The 23,681-nt window shown below is 39.3% G+C and overlaps 1 protein-coding gene across 4 annotated transcripts in view; it reads right to left on the minus strand.

Moving 5' to 3' along the window:
- LOC126180007 (cerebellar degeneration-related protein 2) overlaps positions 1–23,681 on the minus strand; it is a 457,053-nt gene that overhangs the window by 11,871 nt on the left and 421,501 nt on the right. For all 4 annotated transcript variants that reach the window (XM_049924659.1, XM_049924660.1, XM_049924662.1 and 1 more), the window contains exons 2-6: positions 14,126–14,238; positions 9,764–9,912; positions 4,728–4,920; positions 3,121–3,270; positions 2,867–2,964 (exon numbers count right to left, since the gene is read on the minus strand). In XM_049924659.1, coding sequence (XP_049780616.1) covers positions 2,867–2,964; positions 3,121–3,270; positions 4,728–4,920; positions 9,764–9,912; positions 14,126–14,238 — 703 coding nt within the window. The remainder of the gene's footprint in view (positions 1–2,866; positions 2,965–3,120; positions 3,271–4,727; positions 4,921–9,763; positions 9,913–14,125; positions 14,239–23,681) is intronic.

The following is a 23,681-nucleotide window of genomic DNA, read 5'->3' on the forward strand; positions in this document are numbered from 1 at the left end:
TATGATGTTTGGTACCCATACAGTAAATAGTTTTATAATTACATTGGCTCAAGTAGTGAAAGTTTAATTGTAACAACTGTTTAGATACGTTTGCACTCAAGATTTTAAAGTGCCAAAATTGATGGAGATTTCACTGTTGCATTAGCAAACCTTTTCTGGTCTCTTATTTTACACACATCACTTCCTAACTTGTTGGCAGCACCTTCATGTGAATTAAGTTTAAAGTACTCTTCTGGACAAACAATGACTTCTTTGTTGTGTACAGCTCCTACATACATCCCAACACGTAAGTTCACTGGAGCTTCATTGCACAACCAAAACCAAAGCATTCGAAGTAGTGCAGATTTTTCATTTTGTCTTTAACAATCAATGTAATTGATGATATTTTCAAATTTAAAAGTGATCAGACAATGTGCGTTGCAGATGAAATTTTGTTTGATCTTTTTTGGTGACCTGTTGAAAGCCAAATAAAGACTGTCATAGTTTCCTTGTTCTGAGGGGCCTTCGAGTCACCATTACATCCTGTAAAATTGTAAGCATAGAATTGGCTACTGTAATATGCCGCTTGTTCAGAAAGTTTTCTTAGTCTGACAGGATGATTTCTGAGAATTAGGATCCTCCTCATAAAGTACATATTCCACAATTCTTTGAGTATGGCAAATATTCACAAACTTTCAAACAGCACAAATTCTTATCATGAACTTGATGCTGATGGATAATGAGAATTACAGAACCATCATCTTTCAAATCAAATAAGGTTGTATGGTGATGATGCAATTTTTGGAAATAACATTGACGTGTAGGTTTTAGAACTGATAGGCTAGTGGATAGAATGTTGTTTGTAACAGTCAGATATTTCACACTTAAAATGAAGGAGAGAGATGACAGTCTGGGAATAGAGTAGCTGGTTAGGACTGTTTTTGGAACTTGGCACTTCATAAGCACTTTTCTGTATCTCTGAAAATTATTCTACATAAATCATACCATAGTGTGTGAAAGTAAAGGATGAAAGTAATGATCATGTTCCTAGGTGCATTCCATGATCCACCTCTAGCCATATGACAGCACATCCAGAATTGTTGAATATGACCATATTGGTGGTCCAGTTGTTAGAGCATGGAGACACACAAAGCTGCATGGATGCATGGACCACCGTACACTCACCAGTCAACGCTGTTGTGATACTATACTCCCCACCCACGTCCATCCCTTCAGAGGTGCATTGAGCCTCAACTTCATTGTTATGTATGACAATGCATGACATCTAAGAGCTAGGATGTGAAGATATTTTGTGAATGGACTGGCTTGCCCATTTTTTCCCCAACTTAAATCCCATTGAGTATGTGCAAGTTGCGTTGGGAAGATGTGTTGCAGTACACCACAGGCACCAAGGACCATCCAGCTGTTTTCAACTGTGCTGGTGGAGGAATGGAAAGCCCTACCGCAAATGTTACCTAACTTGTGGCCATTGTGTGTGCACATTGCAGAGCATGCATTACTATCTGGGTCGGTCACACACCTTATTAAAAATCCTGTGGTCTGGCTACAATTCCCTGCCAGGTCGGAGATTTTCTCTGGTTGGGGAGAGGTAGCTGTATATGCACTTCCTGAAAACCAATTAAACAGATAATGTCCTACCTCCGGTAACGTCCGGGGACCATTAAAAATCATGGGGATTACAGTGTAATTATTGTCTTAATGGAAGTGTCATTTTTGTTCATTTCATTGCATATTTCTTTCAGGCACCTTCTATTTATATTGTAGCAATTCTGTCTACGTATGAGCCAAGTTTCATCGAACTATGTTACTTTGTACTGGCACATTATGCGAAAGTTACTTTTGTCCTTAAGTTTTGCACACCAGTGTATGAACAACCTTATGAGCTTAGCACTACATATAGAATGTACAATTGAACTTTTGACAACTATGACTTTACCATTGCCATGAGTTTCCAATTCCCAATGTGTGAGACCACCATATTTACATATCACTGGCTGTGCTCATCCAGTGGAGCATACTTTGTTAAGAGCTTACTGAACTGAATGAACAGTAAGATCACAATGAAGTATTTTAGGAGAATGTGCTTACATTCTAGTACAGAGCACTATCATAACCTGTATTAACACACAACTTTGCATTAAGTGACTTCACACAAAAACATTTATAAAATTTCCTCATTTACGTAACTTATGTATTTATGTCAGCTTTTAAATCTTTCAAAAGATTAAAATAATATGTTCATATCAACAAGCAGGTCTGCTAGGATAAATGTTCTTGAGACACTAATCATTCACCTCAGAAACATTTTGTACCAAGCAGTTATCAAACACCCAACAAATATCTTAGCTTGCTAAGTAAGTTGCACTTCAGTGTAAGGTTGCCGAGACGCTCAGTTAGCAATAGTGTAACATCTGCAAATGCGTACAAGCATGGTCCTACAATTTAGAATGGTGGTCTAAGGAAGTGATTATTGGGGTGTATGAAAGACAGATGTGTAAAGAGTGAAATCATAGACGGCTCTCTAAGTGAAGTGAGTAAGGCTTTATGTACAATAGGCACACTGGATGGAGTATGTATATCATTTACGAATCATGAAGGTGATAAGAGTGGAAAAAAAAGAAAGAGAGAGAGAGAGAGAGAGAGAGAGAGAGAGAGAGAGAGGGGGGGGGGGGGGGCAAGGTGGAACATGCGCACCAGGTACAAGTAATTCTACATTAGACACTTCATTAGGATGTGAAAAATCTTATTTAGAAGGTCACAGGCAGAAATGAATAAGTAATGATTGAACTATGTGTGGTGCAGTGTATATTTTAATATAACAGCAAATTTTGAAGTTCAAACACAAAGCTTTGTAATAAATACAAACCTAACTTCCTCCAGAGTTGAAATTTCTTCTTGTATGGATTTCAAGTCCTTTTCTTTCATCTGTAAGGTTTCTAGCTGTTCTTGGAGCTGGACATTTTCCTATAAAAGTATCACAAACTGTACTTACACTGACCTAATAAACACACATCAAACTTTAAAAAATTTGAAACAGTTATTTTACCAATGTTTCATTATAAACAAGTTTTTTCAACATCAGATGCATTGATCAATATTTATTTCCAGGTTCAGATATACCTGTAGCACAACAGCCAGCTGTTCTTCAAGTTCCTTTGCTCTGACCTGCTCCTTCACCTTCGCAGTCCTCAAATCTTGTAGCTGACTCAACAGCTGAACTACCTCTTCGGTTGATGCATCTTTTGTTTTGGTTTCTCCTCCTGGTGAATGCTGTTTGGGAACATATGACAGTACTCTCATGATCCTGCTACTTAAGCACAACCGTTAACAAAAATCAAACATTTTCTAAAACATGAATACTATTTTAGTGAATTATTATAAAGATGCAAAGTAATGATTAAAGCAAACATGCACCTGCTAATTATGTGTAAAATGAATTTTGCTATTTATAACACTTACTGTTTCTGTTCTAACACTTCTAAAAAGAAATCCATCACAAACATGAAGTGCAATGATATTCTTGTATATTAAATGATGTGAACTGCATTTTAAGCCTACTAGGTTAGGGTATAAATATATATATGCATACACTTTTTCCGGGATGAAAATACATTCTCCTTGCAAAGACAATATACGTCCCCCCAGAACAATAAAACTTATCAATCCCCTGAACAGTAAGTGCTTTACACATTAGCGTAAAACTTCCTGGCAATTTAGAAAACCAAATACATTAAAAAAAAACAATGCATTTTGGAAAGAACTTTGTTGCACACAATGTATACATTGAAAGTTTTTGTATTAAGAAAGTATAAATATAAATTCCACCAAGCACAGCACAGCAACGTCCAGTGCACTGAAATCAAGATTGACAGACAGAAGTGCATCAAACAGGGCAATCATAGCTCATGTCACGTGATCTTGCCAGCCAATGATGGCTGATATTTAGAGCAAACGATATGTGATATAGTCAGTCAACAGCAACATCACTGTTAAATATCTGTAACACATGTAGGAAATGTTGGTGAGTTAATCCGCATACAGCAGAGCTACAAGGAAAGCTTGGCTTTCACATATAATATTAGTCTTTTTTAGCACATGTTACCCTTCAAGATGTATTAAATACAAATGTGCCAGAAATGTGGCATAAATGGCTGGTCTTCTGTGCCCAAAATTTTTCTAAGCAGCTTGTCCCCAAAGTGTTAAGTTTTGAAGGAGAGTAAAATGCTTCATGATGTAAGAAATTCATTGCACTTTCTCACATATAACATAATTCATTTTGCGTAACAGTAAATTTTCTTTGAAATTAGTGCTTCTAAAACTACCGTTCGCAAAAGTTTCCCGCCACCTGTTAATAAATTTACACAGTTCCGATGTCACGTTCATTGACAGTAATTTGTGCTATAAATTATTTTATTTGTCATAAAGCCTTTGATCCATTTTGCTGTCAGCTGCCACTTGTGTATACACTGTGTGTTTGTTGTTTACAATGGTGCATTTTCTTTGCAACTAAAGTCTTATTTTTGTGTTCTACAAATGTGGGGGTTTTTTCCAGCTGAAAAAATTCCTATGTTTTACCCAGATTTCCCAAGGCATGCACACCATGTAGCCAATTCATTAAGTGTTTTGTATGGCCACCCAGAATTTTAATATTTTAGTTACTACATATATCTGAAGTGACTCCACATACACAAACTCAGAAGACAAATAGTAAACATTTATCCGCGAACCTTGGAAGTAGGTGATTTACTATTAGCCACATCTGTGGGCTTGACTGCCGTGCAACCACTAGCAAGTGTTTCAATTGGTTTCTCATTCTGCTGTAGCAGCTGTTCTTGCCTCTTCCTCTGTGCTGTTACCTCATCCAGGGTCCGCTGAAGCTCCTCACATTTTGCATCTAGTGCTTCAATTTGGGCACAGAGGCTGAAATAACGAACATTCAAATTAAGTAATGGCAGTTTTTGGCTTAATATCAAATAATACAGTCCAAGTATTACTTATGAAGTTGCAACCTTAAAAAGGGAACACACACAGCAATCATGTGAGTCATCCAGTTGCACAACTCATTTTGTCCAAATAAGTAAAATTTTCAGAAATCATAAAAACTGTCCTTTACAGTGGAGAGACATGGAGATGCATTTCTTTGAAGAAGATAGTGAACTATATTCTCTATCTTGTCACAAAATTATTTGTAATTACAATAATTTTTCAACAGTTTTGTTATTGAAACTAGTTCATGCAACTAATTTTCAACAGTTTAACATACATAGAAAATTTTACAAAGTATCTGTCTATTAAGATAGAAACCAAGTTTAATGCTGTATTTCTATTCAGACATGCAATATTGAACAATATTTAGTACATTTCAAATGGAAGAATGTGAAAACCGCATGGTTATTTTGCTCTGAAACTAGGTTTCCTTTGTAAGCTTCCTCTTATTTTAACAATTCAAACTGAAGATTCTAATTATTTGCAACACTGCAAACTGTATTTTATTCACCACCATTATATGATTAGGTCAAAATCTCATCAAAATATACCAAATGAAACACTTAGTCAATAGGATATCTTGCTAAACATTTTCATTGGAGTTTTAATGGCATGAAGACTATTTCATCCAGTCTTTCTCGAGATGTTTGATGATAAACCATTTTTTGGAGTCTTCAAGTTTCAAAGTTATTCCCTCCCACATAGGTGCTGGTGAAATTATTGTAGCTAAGTGTTCATCGTTTTGAGTATGCTTTTACCTTCCATATACTCACAGTTTTAATTAACTTTGCTTCTCAACGTACATTCACAGGGTGTAATTTTTGCATAGCAGACACTTGAACCAAATGTATTATTTACCTTAAATTAGCTTACAGTAAACAAGTAAAGAATTGCTTGCATTATGATTCAGTTAATCTCATATTCATCTTTGAGCTCTTTGAAGAGCAGGCACTTTTGCCGTGAGTGGTGCTGTTGGTGGTGTCGTCTTCAGTCCAAAATTATTTTGAAGCAGCCCTCTTAGCTACTGTATTCTGTGAAAGTCTGTTCTATGGAACTATTATTTGATAGGTCGCGATTGCTAGAAGAAAGAGTTTGAATCTTTTACTAGCAAACAAATCATTTACAATTTTCACACACATTTACAGCAACTGATGGCTAAACACATTACTACATGACTTTTGAAATGATCTTGATGAACTAAATGTTTATCTTCTGTGTATTTACTATCATAAGAAACTTACTATGGAGAAAGGGAAGGGGAGGGGAGGGGGGAAAGAGAGAGAGAGAGAGAGAGAGAGAGAGAGAGAGAGAGAGAGAGAGAGAGAGAGAGAGAGGGAGGGAAAGAGAGAGGGAGGGAAAGAGAGAGGGGGGGAAGGGGGGGGGGAGAGAGAATCAACAAAAATTTCACTTATGGCTCAAATTGCAGAGGGTCTTAGTTATGTAATTTTTGAGAAGAGTATATCTCCATCCCTCAAATAGTTAAATATTTCTCGAAGTTGAAGGACATACTGTCTACAAGAAAATTCTCAACTTCTAGGACTGACTGGCCCTGTGCACTTTCATAGCAGCATATAATTTAATCCATTGTTATGAGTTGAAATAATGGGCAAGAGGTAAATGGTCCTACATACTCATAGTGAAGGTGTTCAATAGGTGTCAATGCCTCGAGTAACTAATCACAATATTTCTACTTTCATGACCACACAATGTTTCAATAATTCCAGAAAGAATCAATTTTCTGGATGTTTGTCACCTCTCAATTACATTGGCTACTATTTCCAAACCTGCTACAGGCCTCTTTATTAAGAAGGATACCATATTACACACAGATACATGATGTACACAGTTTACTAGGTTTTACTGCTGATTAAAACTGCCACACTGTTAAACACCTCATCTTAAATCATGATACTTTTTTAGTAAAGAGTGAGGAACAAGCAAGTAAAGGTGCATACTTTCCTTACTAATGAGACATTATTCAAATAACATCTTGAGGCATAAAATTATCCAGATACTGTCAGCTTCTCTAAAGAAGCTAACTGGAGAGATCAAAGTTAGAGCTATATAAAATCTTTCCCCACAACAACCATGTTCCATGTTACAGTGCAGCTAAAACTATTCTTTCATGAGAGGCCCAGAAATCAAAACTTTCTTTGTCCACCAGATACAGCCATCATACAATTACTTTCTTCTAGAAAAGACATTACTATGAGTCTCTGAAAATGATTTTATCTGCTCGTGAAACTTCCCAAAAGAACAATATCATAACAACTTTAGTTACTAACTGGAACTGAGGACCCCTACCATTTTAAACAAAAATTGGTAATTTCACATTTATCATTCTTCCCACAAATTATGAGATAGCCCAGATTCAAAAACTGAATTTTTTTTTAACTACATGGCAAGATTGGATGGTCATTGTAAAGCTTAGCAAGTAGTAGTGTATAGTAATCAGGTGTATATTAATACAGATACATTCTAATTCACTTGCTTAAATTAAGATGGCAGAAGCATGATTAATGTTGAGCAGTTTAGTAATGATAATAAATAGTAAACATTTCCTCATGTTCTGCAAATTTATATCTATTTGGTCACACACTGGCTTTTGGCTTCTTAAAATAAAACTTTTAAACTTAAGTTCAGCATCAAAAATTTGTAACTTACTAATAAAACTAAAGATAGATAAATCCCATCCAGTCATATACCAGTGTTGTCTGATGTTGCTAGCTTCTTTATAAAGGTTCCTACTGATAAGTATGTGAACATATTAGCAGATATTTTGCAAAAACCACAGGTAAATCTTTTGCAATTACATGACAATCATTGCTGCACAAACATGTGTAAAACAGAATAATTTCTCATTTCAGAATACTTATTATAAGTAGTCATTGGTCTAACTACAGGGGCTCCTCTTAGTGCTATACTGCTCGAGACATTCATGGACAATTTTGAATAAAATTTCTTACAGAAATAACTATTGAATTGCAAAATAAAGTATTGGTTCATATATGTGGACTAAGTGCTGTGTGTATTGACTGATACCACTATGCAATTAGAGTCATTACTACAACATTCCAACTCCCACATACAGAAATTCAGTTCACAATGGAGCTGGAAGGCTCTTCTATAAATTTCTTGTATCTTAATATAAGTATTAGCATAAAGAGACACTTATTTAGCATTAACAGAAAAATCACAGCTACAGGTAAAGAAATACTATAGCTATCGATACAGAAATCCCTGCAAGTTCCTTGCTGCCCCACAGGCACAAACATGCAGCTTTCCATTTGATGGAGCGTATATATTCTGCTATCTGACTGCCTACACTACAGAACTACAGACCTTCAAACATATCACTTCCAGTAATGTCTACAGCTCTGCACTGACTTTTAGTATCCTACTAAAAAAAGAAGATGCATAAAATTACTCCACTTCCGTATGCTGGCCAAAAGGAACCAGACAGTAATTACAGAAACTGGTGCCTCATCCCACATACTGGAAAAATTTCAGATAATCCCACAAAAAATTTACAGCCTTACACTGCATAACTGCATTTTGTAATACCAACAGTATGTCAGATCATTTTATTAAATAATAAAGATGAACTGCGAATCCTGGCACTAAATTGTGTGTATAAAATAACACACAACCTATGTGAAAAAGTAAATACTGTTCAGTCTCAGAGATTTGCATATTATGTTACTTGAATATGAGAGAAGCTGGAGATCAAGAAGGAAAAAGATCCAACCTCTGCTGATCGCTGTTCAACAGAAAACCACTCATATGATGTAGAATGCTAAGTTTTACATTCTGTAGAGAAAATAAAAACGTTGAATCTACAGGAAATCGACACACACAGAATGCCAGCTTCGTATTTAATGACCTCACACTTCTCTCTCCCCCCCCCCCCCTCTCCCCTCCCCTACCCCCATTAAAATTAAGTTTTAATTACACATGCTAGATCAAAATTTTAAATTCAGCTTTATATTTCACCAGCTGTCAAATTTATCTCCATGAATTTAAAAAAAGTGATATTTTTAGTGTGACTATTTCTGCTTGACAAAAACTAATACTTTCCTTTGTACACAAAATCATTTTTATATCACTTATATCTTCTGTTTAAACAATGTCTTTGTAAGATACACATTTGGTGTGTGTTTGTGACATTCAGTAGTCATGTAAAGGTGGTCTAAGAAGCCAAAAGAGGGTTTGTGACCACAAATAATATTTCTGACCATTTTTAATTGTTTCACCACCACCACCACCACCACCACCACCACCACCACCACGTTCTGCCATGCACTGAAAAATTCACTTAACACTATAGCAATAGTTTACTGTGAATACAGTACAAAATATGTATTGTTTTATTATCTGCTTGCCTTTTGCTGATGTATACTTCACCTAATTTCACAACCCTGAGGGATTGTCTTTAAGAGATCAATGGAACATGATTGAATTTTAACTAATTAATTCTTTAAGTTGAGATACACCACCAATACACAGAATTCTAATATAAAATTGTGGCACTAAGTTTTTGGAAATAAAGTCATACATTTCTTGAAAAGCTCTAGACTCAAGACACAACCACATGAACAATTCAGCAAAAATCACTAAATTTTCTTCTGTGTCAGTATGTGAGTATTTTGTTAGTAGTTTTCCCCTTGCTCACCTTCAATTTCTATTAAATTTAACATCTTTCAGCAACATTCTGTATGCTACCAATTTTTGTCACTGCTAATGTAAATTATTACACTCTTGAAAGTGAACTTCTTACCTCTTTATGTGCCTCTTGTCGTTGGTGTTATCTGCAGCAAGCTTTTGATTTGTCCGTTCTAAGTCTTGTATGCTAACTTCCAACTGCTCATAGATCCGTAAGCGAGAGTCGTTGACTTCTCTTAGGGCAGCTGTCTGTTTAGTGAGGTACTGAAAAATTGCAAATTGTATGCTTAGGAGGTGTGTCAATTTGACCATATAAAAACTGATATAAGCTCCATACTTCACCACATCACAAAACCATCATAAAAATTTTACCACCACCACCACCACCACCACAAGTAGTAGTAACTTAACTAGCTCAGAGTCAGTGCTATGTGCTTACATTGTCACTGTCGACGTTTGAAGAATTTTAATACTATGTGTCACATTAAAGTTATTATTTCTTCAGTAACCATGGCGTAAAAAAAGGAACTGTTGGTGTGAAACCCTGATCTGACGTAAGAGGGGGCCTGATGGCACACATCAGATCAGGTTAAATAAATAAATAAATAAATGAGAAATATACCTCTTCCCCTGTATGTAAGTGCAGGAAAGGGACACATACACAGAAGGGATGCTACAAAGCTACCACAATGATATGGCCAATAGCAAGTTCATGTTATTAATGAAGAGACTTAAAAAAATGATATGCAATGGAATAATAATGCAACTTCATTTGCAATAAAAAGCTATGTGCTAGATTGTTGTGCAAATACACATATTTGTCCTGTGTTGATTGTAACAGTAAGGTAAGTCTTTCCGAAGTATGATGGTATGGAAACACACATCTTGTGAAATTGCATGTGTGTCTGCCTTCCCCAAATGTAAACAGTCATTTGTTATTTTAATTTAATCCACTTTGGGTTCTTGGTGAAACATTGTAAATTTTCGAAACAAACAGTTTTTGGCCTTGTTTCAAAATTTTATTATTAATGTTACTGTACAACCTAGGTTTCCGGTTTTAACCCCACTTTAAAATACATTACTGATTACCAAAGATGATAATGCACAGATAAATGTGATGTCAAGGCAAAGATATCATCTCAATTTCTAATGTATCAATCCACAGTGTAATGTACAATTATGTCAATGAGCATTTTTTAACAAATTACATACATTATTACACATTCAGCAATTACTCTAAAATGACTGGACTAAGGTTATGCCTCAGCCAAGGGATTTTTAACTACCATGGACAGGTGCCTAAAGTTTTGATTCTATCCTGGGGTTGTGATCTCATTTAAAAAATGTGAGTAATTGAATTAGGTTTGCTCATTTAATAATAGGTGTGCAGATATTCACATATGTCTTAATTTGTAAAATTTCTCATAGGTTGAGTTTGGCTCCCTTTTCCTCTGTGTTTCAGGCATAGTTCTGCAAAGGCTGAATCAGGCTGCTTCAATCTCCAGCTTTTATGGCAGTATTCTTTAAGCCTGGTACAGATTGACCACCTCGTCTGTCCTCTGTCCCATGTAACAAGACTGACATTCCCAATGTGCGATTTTATAAACCCTACTTTTTGTAATAGCTGGTTGTTTGTCTTTTGCATTGAAGAAGAAACTACCTACTGTCTGAGGGAAATAGGAAACACAGAAACCCTTTGCCTTCAAGATGTTACTTATGCTATTTGATGTTTTCCCTATAAAAGGTAATCTGCACCATTTCTTTTCCAGTTCATCTGAGTTTTTCATTCAGGACAATAGGAACCTGGCTTGCTTCTGCATCTCTTTACCTAAAATTTTATCAATGGTGTCTTTTTTTTTGGGTCAAATTCATTATTTATGGCTATTGGTTTTATTGTGCTAGTTCCTGGTTAAAGTTTAAGTGCAGTTAACTTTTCTTAACAGTAACTGACCCATCAGGGAAGACAAACAAGTCGTGTTATACAACATGGTAGAAAAATCTATGACAACAGAATAAAAAAGGTCTTTGCAGAAATTGTTAAGATGGTTGAGAGTTTACTAAGTACTTCACAACACAGATACTTTTAAACAGCCATTTTGATTGGTTACCATAAATGAATGCTTCCTTGCAAAGGCAGATAGTTTTTGATCTCTTGGGTGAAACTGATATGATCAAGGAATGTACACTTTAGAAACTAAGCTAAATCTGTTCCACACATCCTTCTTAGCAATGTCACATATTACTAGAACAACTTGTTTATGGTTATGCCAGTTTTCTTCATCTCTAATTTAGCCTGACTGTTAAACTGCTCAAAATAATCTGTTTTGGAAATAACCAACTTTTGGTTTTTTATTGCTATTATTTTCAGTAATAAAAAGACTGAACAAATACTGAAACATTTTGAGACTCCCTCCAGTTTTCACATTCCACATTTCAAGACACATAGACACAAAGTATCAAATAAATTAGGTACATAACAGAATTAGTCAGTGCTAAAGGGTGGAAACTGAAGTTGGACAAATCTATAGTTTTCATATTAAGTTCTCCATTTCCAAGGGCTACAAGCAGCTGAAAGCATATTATAGAGACAGAAGTGGGAGCTCAGCTACGTTCTCTTTTCATAATAAACTATGAATGAATTGGAAAGTTTTTTTATTTTTACTGTTGCTGTAACTTTTTCACATACTATTATTATTTCACAGAAATAGCAGACAAATAAGCATTTGGGTAAAATCTGTAGCATTCTTTTCCTATAATTATTTCAAATTTTGTACTGAAATATGTTAATGCACTTTTAATCAGGTGTGGGCTCAGCCTTGCGAACTGCACGTGCACATGCGCTGTCTATTAGGCCATACTACATGGCAACAGGCACATTGTTATGCCAGTAATGCTGTACCGATTGTTATGTCTTGTTTGTTGCTAGTTTCTAGCTGTCTGTGTTGTTACTCAAATAGCACTGATCATGTTCCCCATTTACTGTAACACAATATTTCAAAACAACGAAAATTTTACAAATGTCACTCACTTTTTGAAAAACGTTTCATGTGCTAAAACTTCCAGATCTTACTTCTCCAATGGCAAATAGACTCTTACCCGTTAATACAAAAAATAAAAACCTGTTATAACAAAGACCAAACAAATACCAAACAAATACCGAAAAATGTCAATCTTTGGAACTAAAATACCAGTTCTGTTTAAACTAGTTGAATTTTCTCTGTTCCTATCTTGGATACCTGGATTCTTACCACTGTAACAGAATGCTTGCTTACCATGGACATCATCACAACAGTAAAACTGAACTAAGTGCGGGAATGTTCTTAAAAGACCCCATGCAAACAGTTCAGCAATGACAAATATACCAATGAGCACCCTCACATCAGTTCTCTGACACAGCCAAGTTAATCACTGAAGTGGCTTTTAACTGGATCACAGCAAACCATGTTCTTTTAAAATTAAGAATTATGTCACTTTTTACTACCCAAAGTACATTACTGGTTTCTGTAACTATCAGATTATTAATCACATGTTGTTGTCCATCTTCATTCTTAGATTGGATGCTGTTTGCTTTTATTACATTGCCAAAACATGTGGCATCCACTGTCAAAGAATTTTTCTTACTGGCAAACAACAGTAGTGAAAGATGGGTCTTTGATTTAGATCAGAAAAAGAAGAATTGTATTATTGCCAAGGCTGGGCATAATGTAAATTTTGATTCCATTCTGTTTTGCTTATGTAACAACATAATTTGTGTATACCCATCACAAATCAAAATTTTGTTACTCTTATGAATATAATAGAGGGAAACATTCCACGTGGGAAAAATATATTTAAAAAGAAAGATGATGAGACTTACCCAACAAAAGCGCTGGCAGGTCGATAGACACACAAATAAACACAAACATACACACAAAACTCTAGCTTTCGCAACCAACGGTTGCCTCGTCAGGAAAGAGGGAAGGAGAAGGAAAGACAAAAGGATATGGGTTTTAAGGGAGAGGGTAAGGAGTCATTCCAATCCCGGGAGCGGAAAGACTTACCTTAGGGGGAAAAAAGGATAGGTATACACTCGCACACACACACATATCCATCCATACACACAAGACACAAGCAGACATGTCTGCTTGTGTCTTGTGTGTATGGATGGATATGTGTGTGTGTGCGCGAGTGTATACCTATCCTTTTTTCCCCCTAAGGTAAGTCTTTCCGCTCCCGGGATTGGAATGACTCCTTACCCTCTCCCTTAAAACCCATATCCTTTTGTCTTTCCTTCTCCTTCCCTCTTTCCTGACGAGGCAACCGTTGGTTGCGAAAGCTAGAGTTTTGTGTGTATGTTTGTGTTTATTTGTGTGTCTATCGACCTGCCAGCGCTTTTGTTGGGTAAGTCTCATCATCTTTCTTTTTAAATATATTTTGTTACTCTTATATAGACTCATTTCCAAAGGATCAGCAAGAGACTGAAGTGTGCACAACATACCTCTATCTCCTGTGCCTGATCCTCTATAACTCCCTGGTGCTGTTTGAGGCTTGTCTCCAACTCCTTGTTCCTCTCTAGTAAAGTCTTTCCTAACTCTGCTGCCAACTGCAGATCTGAAACACAAAATTTCCTATCACTACAATTCCAATGATGCTGTAGTTCTACACTAAAGTAACCTGTGATGTGAGTGACAAAATAGAAGTTGATCACAGTGTGATCCAAGGTAGTTTTCTTTAGTGATGAATTGCTAGATATTTGCAAGAGAATTAAAGTAAGTTTTGAATCACATGCAATCTTCAGAACTCAAGCACATATAACTTTCAGTCATCCTTCTGCTTATCTGCCTATAATATGTGTAACTTGTGTGCAATCCTCCCTCAGTTTAACACAGGAAAGCCTTACGTAAACATCTGAAATATAAAGTTTCCTTAGATACATTATGTGTATATTTTAGTAAAACTCATTGATAATCTTTCAGCCCATAAATATTATGAGGAATAAAACTTTCAGGCAACCAGTTTGAAGTATTTCAAATGTAGCTACACTTCAGAATGCTAAGAGTCTACTACGTTCATTATAATTAAATACTTTAGTAGGTTTGCAAGGAAGACAACATATTTGAAGTGTGGCATTCAAATTAACTCAGGAGCATTGAGCTTAATATACTCTTAATTACCTTGCAAATACACAGTGAAGAACGAACACTAGAAAGTAATGTCATTCAAAGCCTGAAGGTTGATTCAACATTTACCATAATTTTATCTGCACAGTCCAGTTTTGTACATCCTAGTCTTCCCCTGAACCGTAAACTGAGTTAGCCATTACAGAAGTATCTACAGTTTTATGTGACTCAACCACAGTGCTTTTTTCTCACACTTATCGACAAGTGACACTAAAAGAATTAGGAAGGCCTAAATCTGAATTCCAATCATTTGGATTTCTGTTCAGAGTTGAGATGTAAGTGCTCCATTTTGTTGCAGATTGAGACAGGTTCATGTGCCCACTGTAAACACTACTTCAGACATCTTAGTACAATGTGAGACTGTTATAAAACAACATCAAAAGAGGATGTCACCTGGCCAGCTAAATACCATACCAAAGATTTTTTTTCTATTGCTAGCACTTAGGGGTATACAAATCTAGAGCAATCACTGAAGTGTGTACTTACAGCTGTTCTACAGAGGCAGGTGGTTGTACCAATAAGGCTGATGAATCGACTATTCCACAAAATGCTGAAGAACAATCTTCCTATAACATTATAGAAGAAGGACTTAACGAGCCTGCAGGTACATGATGCATTCACAGATGTGAGTGTTCTGGGAAAATTTTAAGTCGCCCACTTGTGTAGTTTAGTAGGCTGTGATGCTGAAGAAGGCAAGCAGTTAGCAATAAATGTACTCAAAACATTTAAAAACAGGAGATTACGACAATTCCCAAAACCACTTAGTCATGGAAATAATTGGCTTGGTAGTTTAGTAATGAACTGACCAACTTCCAAAGATGAAGGAAGGAAAGAAGGAAGATTAGCATTTAACATCCTGCTGATAACAAACAGTGAGGTCATTAGCTACCAGGCACGAGACCTGGTAAAAATGCAGTTAGGATGTACCTGTCTCTTCTGTTGTGCACTGCAGCTGGTAACTGGGCAGTGAATGATGGAAAGTGGACACAATGAATGGTGAGAGGAATTGGTTGGTTGGTCGATATGGGGGAGGGGATCAAACAGCAAGGTCAACGATCCCATCTGATTAGATAAGGAAGTTGGCTATACCCTTCAAAGGAACCATCTTGGCATTTGCCTCAAGCGATTTAGGAAAATCATGGAAAATATAAATCAGGATGGCCCAATGTGGATTTGAACCGTCATCCTCCTGAATGCAAGTTCAGTATATTAACTGCCTCACTGAATGAGAGGAATTGCCACATTCCAACATAATCTCAGCACCAGGCCTCGTGACAGGTCTTTATCACCATGTCTAGTTCTCTTCCCATTCTCAACAATAAAGAACAAATCATTGACTTCCCATCACTCATCACACTGGAACTTCCTGGCAGATTAAGACTGTGTGCTGGACCGAGACTAACTCTGACCTTGCATTTCGCGGGCAAGTGCTCTACCAACTGATCTACCCAAGCACGACTCATGACCCCTCCTCGCAACTGTACTTCCACCAGTACCTCGTCTCCTACCTTGTAAACTTCACAGAAGTTCTCCTGGGAAACTTGCAGGACTAGCACTACTGGAAGAAAGGATATTGCAGAGACATGGCTTAGCCACAGCCTGGGGGATGTTTCCAGAATGTTCACAGGAGACTTTCCGTGAAATTTGGAAGGTAGGAGACGAGGTACTAGAGGAAGTAAAGTTGCGGGGAGGGGTCGTGAGTCGTGCTTGGGTAGCTCAGTTGGTAGAGCAATTGCCTGCAAAAGGCGAAGGTCCAGAGTTCGAGTCTCGGTCCGGCACACAGTTTTAATCTGCCAGAAAGTTTTAAAATCGGCGCACACTCCACTGCAAAGTGAAAATTTCATTCTGGACTCATCACAATGTTACCTACTGCAGCAACCAAAGAGCTGCACACACCATAACTGCACTTAGCCCAAGATGGGACTGGGGAAGGATCAAAAAGAAAATCCATCAAAGAAACAAAACCTACAGCTGGACCATTGCACATTTATTTTAACTGTCGTCCTCCAGCATTCGGGTCCATAGTGTTAATCACTGCGCCCTCTCACTCTCAGTTTCAAGGTGACGCTCGTGAATTCGATATGTCACAGTAAATTTATATCCTATGATTCTGCATCAATGCAGTCTCAAATTACCCACAGGCAGGCAGCTGCTACGCCATCTCATGGAGTCTATATCCCACTGGTCACTGCCAGTCACCAATAGTGGTTTCTTCGTAACACACTGCAAGGGTTGATTTATTATGCGCTGTACTGATATCTTATCAAACCTTACATACTTGTTAGTAGATTTTAAACAGGATCTTAAGATGATTCTAATTTTAACATTAAGTTCACCTAATGAAGAGAGTAGGAATACGTATGCCACTCAGTCAACAAATTCATTATGAATGCAGTTTAAACCAAAACACACATCGAAACAATTCCTTAAAATATTCCACAAGTTGTCGATATTAACTTTATTAATACGGTATACCATGCAAATTATGCACTTCCTACATTTGGTAATTTTTGACTGACATTCCATTCAGTAAATGTAAATTGAGGCGCCTAGAAGCAAAGTCATCAATATCCGATTTTTATTGAAATTTATCTAATGACAAAAATGGATTTTGTTTGGTTTGTTTTAGGGCGCATAATCAACTAGGGTCATAAGTGTCCATGCAAAAGTACAGAACATGAAGACAGAAGTTAAAAAACAACTAAACGTCAATCCCAAGTGACATAAGAGAAGACAGCTAAAAACAGGGATGTGGAAAAAGGGCTATAAAATACACCATAAAAAAACGGATGTCGAGAACTAAAATTTAAATGGCCTTCGCCATATTGCTATGCCAGATAAAAAGTAAAAAGCGAAGGACAGCTCGCACGTCGTTTGCTAAAACGGCCTATTACTCAGACAACGGCCAACGACCTTGATGCAGTGGTAACATCGGTTCCCTTCAGATCACTGAAGTTAAGCGCTGTGGGGCAGAGTGGTGGGGGGGCATTAATGACGATGTCTAATAAGGCTGCGCCCAATACGCAATGTAGTTAAAATGACTACCTCGCGGCCATTCTCCTTGGTGCTTTCTAGTAACATCCACTGCTTTAAAGAAGCAAAAGCAGCTGTAAATGGGTTTTTTTCTCTATTGAAAACGGGTTAAAAGCGAATGCTTCAATATCCGTCACCATCTGTTCGAGTCTGAGAAGCAAAGCGTGCAATAACCTCATTGGCCAATCAACCGCCGCGTTTTCACCACAGGATTGCCGGCCTTCTACTTTCATTTATTAAACTAGACAAGATCTTACATTCTGGAAATTCGCTTCTAGTTGCCACCCAAGTTTTCCAATTACGCAATCGATTTTCGCTCCCATGTAAATGCATAACCGTTTTGAAACGTGCTTCGGTTGTCAGGTTACGTCTTGTTCTCAAATTATTATTCTAATATGGAAGGAGTGACTTACTGTGATGTGCAGGAGAAGCACAGGTATTAGACTGAGCATGGAGCTGTCTACCTGAAACAATTAAGTGAAGAGAGAGAACGATTGTGCTGACAAAATAGGAAACTGGGACAGCTGTTTTCCAGACGCCATGTTTAACTGGGCTACCAAATCCGCTTCAGCATAGGGCTGGTGGTAAAACACCGTCGTCGTCGTCTTCTTCTTCTTCTTCTGTCCCGAGAGAGGTTTGATGCTACTCTAGCCTGTGCAAGCTTCTCCATCTCCCCGTACCTACTGCAACCTACATCATCCTGAATCTGCTAAGTGTATTCATCTCTTGTTCTCCCTCTACGATTTTTGTCTTTCACGCTGCCCTGCAATACTAAATTGGTGGTCCCTTGATGCCTCAGAATATGTCCTACCAACCCATCTCTTCTTCTAGTCAAGTTGTCCCACAAATTTCTCTTCTCCCAATTATTTAATACCACCTCCTCATGTGATCTACCCATCTAATCATCAGCATTCTTCTGTAGCACCATATTTCGAAAGCTCCTATTCTCTTTTTGTCCAAATATTTATCGTCCACATTTCACTTCCATACGAGGCTACACTCGATATGAGTACTTTCAGAAACGTCTTCCTGATACTTTAATCTATATTCGATGTCAACAAATTTTTGCTTCTTCAGAAACGCTTTCCTTGCCATTGCCACTCTACATTTTATATCCTCTCTACTTTGACCATCATCAGTTATTTTGCTCCCCAAATAGCAAAACTCATCTACTACTTTAAGTGTCCCATTTCCTAATCTAATTCCCTCAGCATCACCCAATTTAATTCGACTACATTCCATTATCCTCGTTTCGCTTTTGTTGATGTACATCTTATGTCCTCCTTTCAAGACACTTTCCATTCCGTTTAACTGCTCTTTCAGGTCCTTTGCTGTCTCTGACAATTACAATGTCATCGGCGAACCTCAAAATGTTTTTATTTCTAATCCATGGATTTTAATTCTTCTCCAAATTTTTCTTTTGTTTGCTTTACTGCTTGCTCAATATGCAGACTGAATAACATCGGGGAGAGGCTACAACACTGTCTCACTCCCTTCCCAACCACTGCTTCTCTTTCATGTCCCTCGACTCTTATAACTGTACAAATTGTAAATAGCCCTTCGCTCCCTGTATTTTAACTCTGCCACCTTCAGAATTTGAAACGGAGTATTCCAGTCAACATTTTCAAAAGCTTTCTCGAAGTCTACAAATGCCAGAAACGTAGGTTTGCCTTTTCTTAATCTAGCTTCTAAGATAAGTCATTGGGTCAGTATTGCCCCACGTGTTCCAACATTTCTACGGAACCCAAACTGATCTTCCGAGGTTGGCTTCTACCAGTTTTTCCATTCGTCTGTAAAGAATTCGTGTTAGTATTTTGCAGCTGTGACTTATTAAACTGATAGTTTGGTAATTTTCACATGTCAACACCTGCTTTCTTTGGGATTGGAATTATTATATTCGTTTTGAAGTCAAGGGTATTTCTCCTGTCTCATACATCTTGCTCAACAGATGGTAGAGTTTTGTCAGGGCTGGCTCTCCCAAGGCTGTCAGTAATTCTAATGGAATGTTGTCTACTCCCGGGGCCCTGTTTCGAATTAAGTCTTTTACTGTTCTGTCAAACTCTTCACGCAGTATCATATCTCCCCTTTGATCATCTAAACCCTCTTCCATTTCCATAATATTGTCCTCAAGAACATCGCCCTTGTATAGACCCTCTATACACTCCTTCCACCTTTCTGCTTAGAACTGGTTTTCCGCCTGAGCTCATGATATTCATACAAGCGGACCTCTTTTCTCCAAAGGTCTCTTTAATTTTCCCGTAGGCAGTATATCTTACCTCTAGTGAGATATGTCTCTACATCCTTAGGTTTGTCCTCTAGCCATCCCTGGTTAGCCATTTTGCACTTCCTGTCTATCTCATTTGAGACGTTTGTGTTCCTTTTGCCTGCTTCATTTACTGCATTTTTATATTTTCTCCTTTCAACAATTAAATTCAATATCTCTTCTATTGCCCAAAGATTTCTACTAGACCTAATCTTTTTACCTACTTAATCCTCTGCTTCCTTCACTGTTTCATCTCTCAAAGCTAAATCTGTGCCTTACCATTATATAATCTATCTGAAATCTGTCAGTATCTCCAGGCCTCTTCCATGTGTACTACCTTCTTTGATGATTCTTGAACCAAGTGTTAAGTTATGATTAAGTTATGCTCTGTGCAAAATTCTACCAGGGGGGCTTCCTCTTTCATTTCTTACCCCTATGCCATATTCACCTACTACGTTTCCTTCTCTTCCTTATCCTGCTATCGAATTCCAGTCATCGATGACTATTAAATTTTCGTCTCCCTTCACTAACTGAATAATTTCTTTTATCATGCATTTCATGAATCTCTTCGTCAGCTGCGGAGCTAGTTGGCATATAAACTTTTGCTACTGTGGTAGGCGTGGGCTTCGTGTCTATCTTGGCCACAATAATGCGTTCACTATACTACACTCCTGGAAATGGAAAAAAGAACACATTGACACCGGTGTGTCAGACCCACCATACTTGCTCCGGACACTGCGAGAGGGCTGTACAAGCAATGATCACACGCACGGCACAGCGGACACACCAGGAACCGCGGTGTTGGCCGTCGAATGGCGCTAGCTGCGCAGCATTTGTGCACCGCCGCCGTCAGTGTCAGCCAGTTTGCCGTGGCATACGGAGCTCCATCGCAGTCTTTAACACTGGTAGCATGCCGCGACAGCGTGGACGTGAACCGTATGTGCAGTTGACGGACTTTGAGCGAGGGCGTATAGTGGGCATGCGGGAGGCCGGGTGGACGTACCGCCGAATTGCTCAACATGTGGGGCGTGAGGTCTCCACAGTACATCGATGTTGTCGACAGTGGTCGGCGGAAGGTGCACGTGCCCGTCTACCTGGGACCGGACCGCAGCGACGCACGGATGCACGCCAAGACCGTAGGATCCTACGCAGTGCCGTAGGGGACCGCACCGCCACTTCCCAATAAATTAGGGACACTGTTGCTCCTGGGGTATCGGCGAGGACCATTCGCAACCGTCTCCATGAAGCTGGGCTACGGTCCCGCACACCGTTAGGCCGTCTTCCGCTCACGCCCCAACATCGTGCAGCCCGCCTCCAGTGGTGTCGCGACAGGCGTGAATGGAGGGACGAATGGAGACGTGTCGTCTTCAGCGATGAGAGTCGCTTCTGCCTTGGTGCCAATGATGGTCGTATGCGTGTTTGGCGCCGTGCAGGTGAGCGCCACAATCAGGACTGCATACGACCGAGGCACACAGGGCCAACACCCGGCATCATGGTGTGGGGAGCGATCTCCTACACTGGCCGTACACCACTGGTGATCGTCGAGGGGACACTGAATAGTGCACGGTACATCCAAACCGTCATCGAACCCATCGTTCTACCATTCCTAGACCGGCAAGGGAACTTGCTGTTCCAACAGGACAATGCACGTCCGCATGTATCCCGTGCCACCCAACGTGCTCTAGAAGGTGTAAGTCAACTACCCTGGCCAGCAAGATCTCCGGATCTGTCCCCCATTGAGCATGTTTGGGACTAGATGAAGCGTCGTCTCACGCGGTCTGCACGTCCAGCACGAACGCTGGTCCAACTGAGGCGCCAGGTGGAAATGGCATGGCAAGCCGTTCCACATGACTACATCCAGCATCTCTACGATCGTCTCCATGAGAGAATAGCAGCCTGAATTGCTGCGAAAGGTGGATATACACTGTACTAGTGCCGACATTGTGCATGCTCTGTTGCCTGTGTCTATGTGCCTGTGGTTCTTTCAGTGTGATCATGTGATGTATCTGACCCCAGGAATGTGTCAATAAAGTTTCCCCTTCCTGGGACAATGAATTCACGGTGTTCTTATTTCAATTTCCAGGAGTGTATTTGTAGTAGCGTTGCAGCCGAAAACTGGAAACCGTGACTGCGCCTTGTGGATAGCTCTCTGTAGGCGCCGCTCAGCAACACCAGCTCTGGTAGAGCAGTACAGAATGCAGAAGTCGTCTGCATACTGAGAAGGTGAGACGGACGGCCCTACAGCTGCTGCTAGACCATTAATGGCCACTAAAAATGGACGGACAGTGAATACAGAGCCCTGCAGGACCCCATTCTCCTGAATGTCGGGAGAGGGAGGGAGGGAGGAGGGGGGGGGGGGACTATGGGAGGCACCATCTTTGACACAGGAAGTACGAAGTGACAGGAAATTTTGGATAAATATCTGGAGCGGGCCTCTGAGACCCCACTCGTATAATGTGGCAAGGATATGATGCCGCCAGGTCGTTGCATATGGTTTTCATAAATCAAAAATAATTGCAACCAGGTGTTGGCGTTTGGAAAAGGTTGTTCGGATGGCACACTCGAGGGATACAAGATTATCAGTGGTAGAGCGACCCTGGCGGAAGCTACCCTGACATGGAGCCAATGACTCCACAGCCGGCACACCATACATTCCAGCAGCCTACAAAAAACGTTGGTGAGGCTGATAGGCCGATAGCTATCCACATCACGTGGGTTTTTACCGGGATTGAGCACCGGAATGATGGTGCTCTCCCGCCACTGCGATGGAAAGACGCAATCACACCAGATCCAGTTGAAGATGACAAGGAGATGTCCTTGTAGTCAGACGAGAGATGTGTCATCATATGACTGTGGATCCGATCTGGCCCAGGAGCTGTGTCGGGGCAATGTGCAAGGGCACTGAGCAGCTCCCACTCTGTAAATGGGGCGTTACAGGATTCAGTGTGGCGTGTAGTGAACGAGGTGACCACCTCTCAGCAGCCGTTTAAGAGTGCGAAAGGCTTTTTGAGGGGGGGGGGGGTAATTCTCCGACGCAGCGGCTCGAGCATAGTGCTCAGCAAAGTGCTCGGCAATTGCGTTTGCGTCGATAGATAACACGCCATTAATGTTGACACCGGAAACGCCTGTTGAGATGTGGTACCCGGAAACACGTTTTATCTTTGCCCAGACTTGGGAAGGTGATGTATGGCATCCAATGGTCGAGACATATCTCTCCCGTGGTACTGCCTTTCGCCGGTGGCAAGCTGAAGTGCGATGGATCATGTTTTGTGTCACAGAAACGATTGTTGTAGACATCTGCTCAACCATCACATCGATGTTACTGTGTGGGGAAGATTCAACGGTGACAGCAGAGGTGAAAGTTTCCCAGTCCTTGTTTAAAGCCCATCCGGGCATGCGTCCATGGGCCTGATCTGATGCCGGGGAAGTGACAGGAAGATGGGGAAGTGGTCACTACCACACAGGTTGTGATGTGCTCTCAAGTGGATTGATGGGGGAAGTTCTGGGCTGCAAACTGATAAATCAATGGCGGAGTAACTACTATGAGCCACACTGAAATGCGTATTGCCCCAGTATTT

The sequence above is a fragment of the Schistocerca cancellata genome, chromosome 1 (assembly GCF_023864275.1).
Source record: "Schistocerca cancellata isolate TAMUIC-IGC-003103 chromosome 1, iqSchCanc2.1, whole genome shotgun sequence".
Taxonomy (NCBI): domain Eukaryota; kingdom Metazoa; phylum Arthropoda; class Insecta; order Orthoptera; family Acrididae; genus Schistocerca; species Schistocerca cancellata.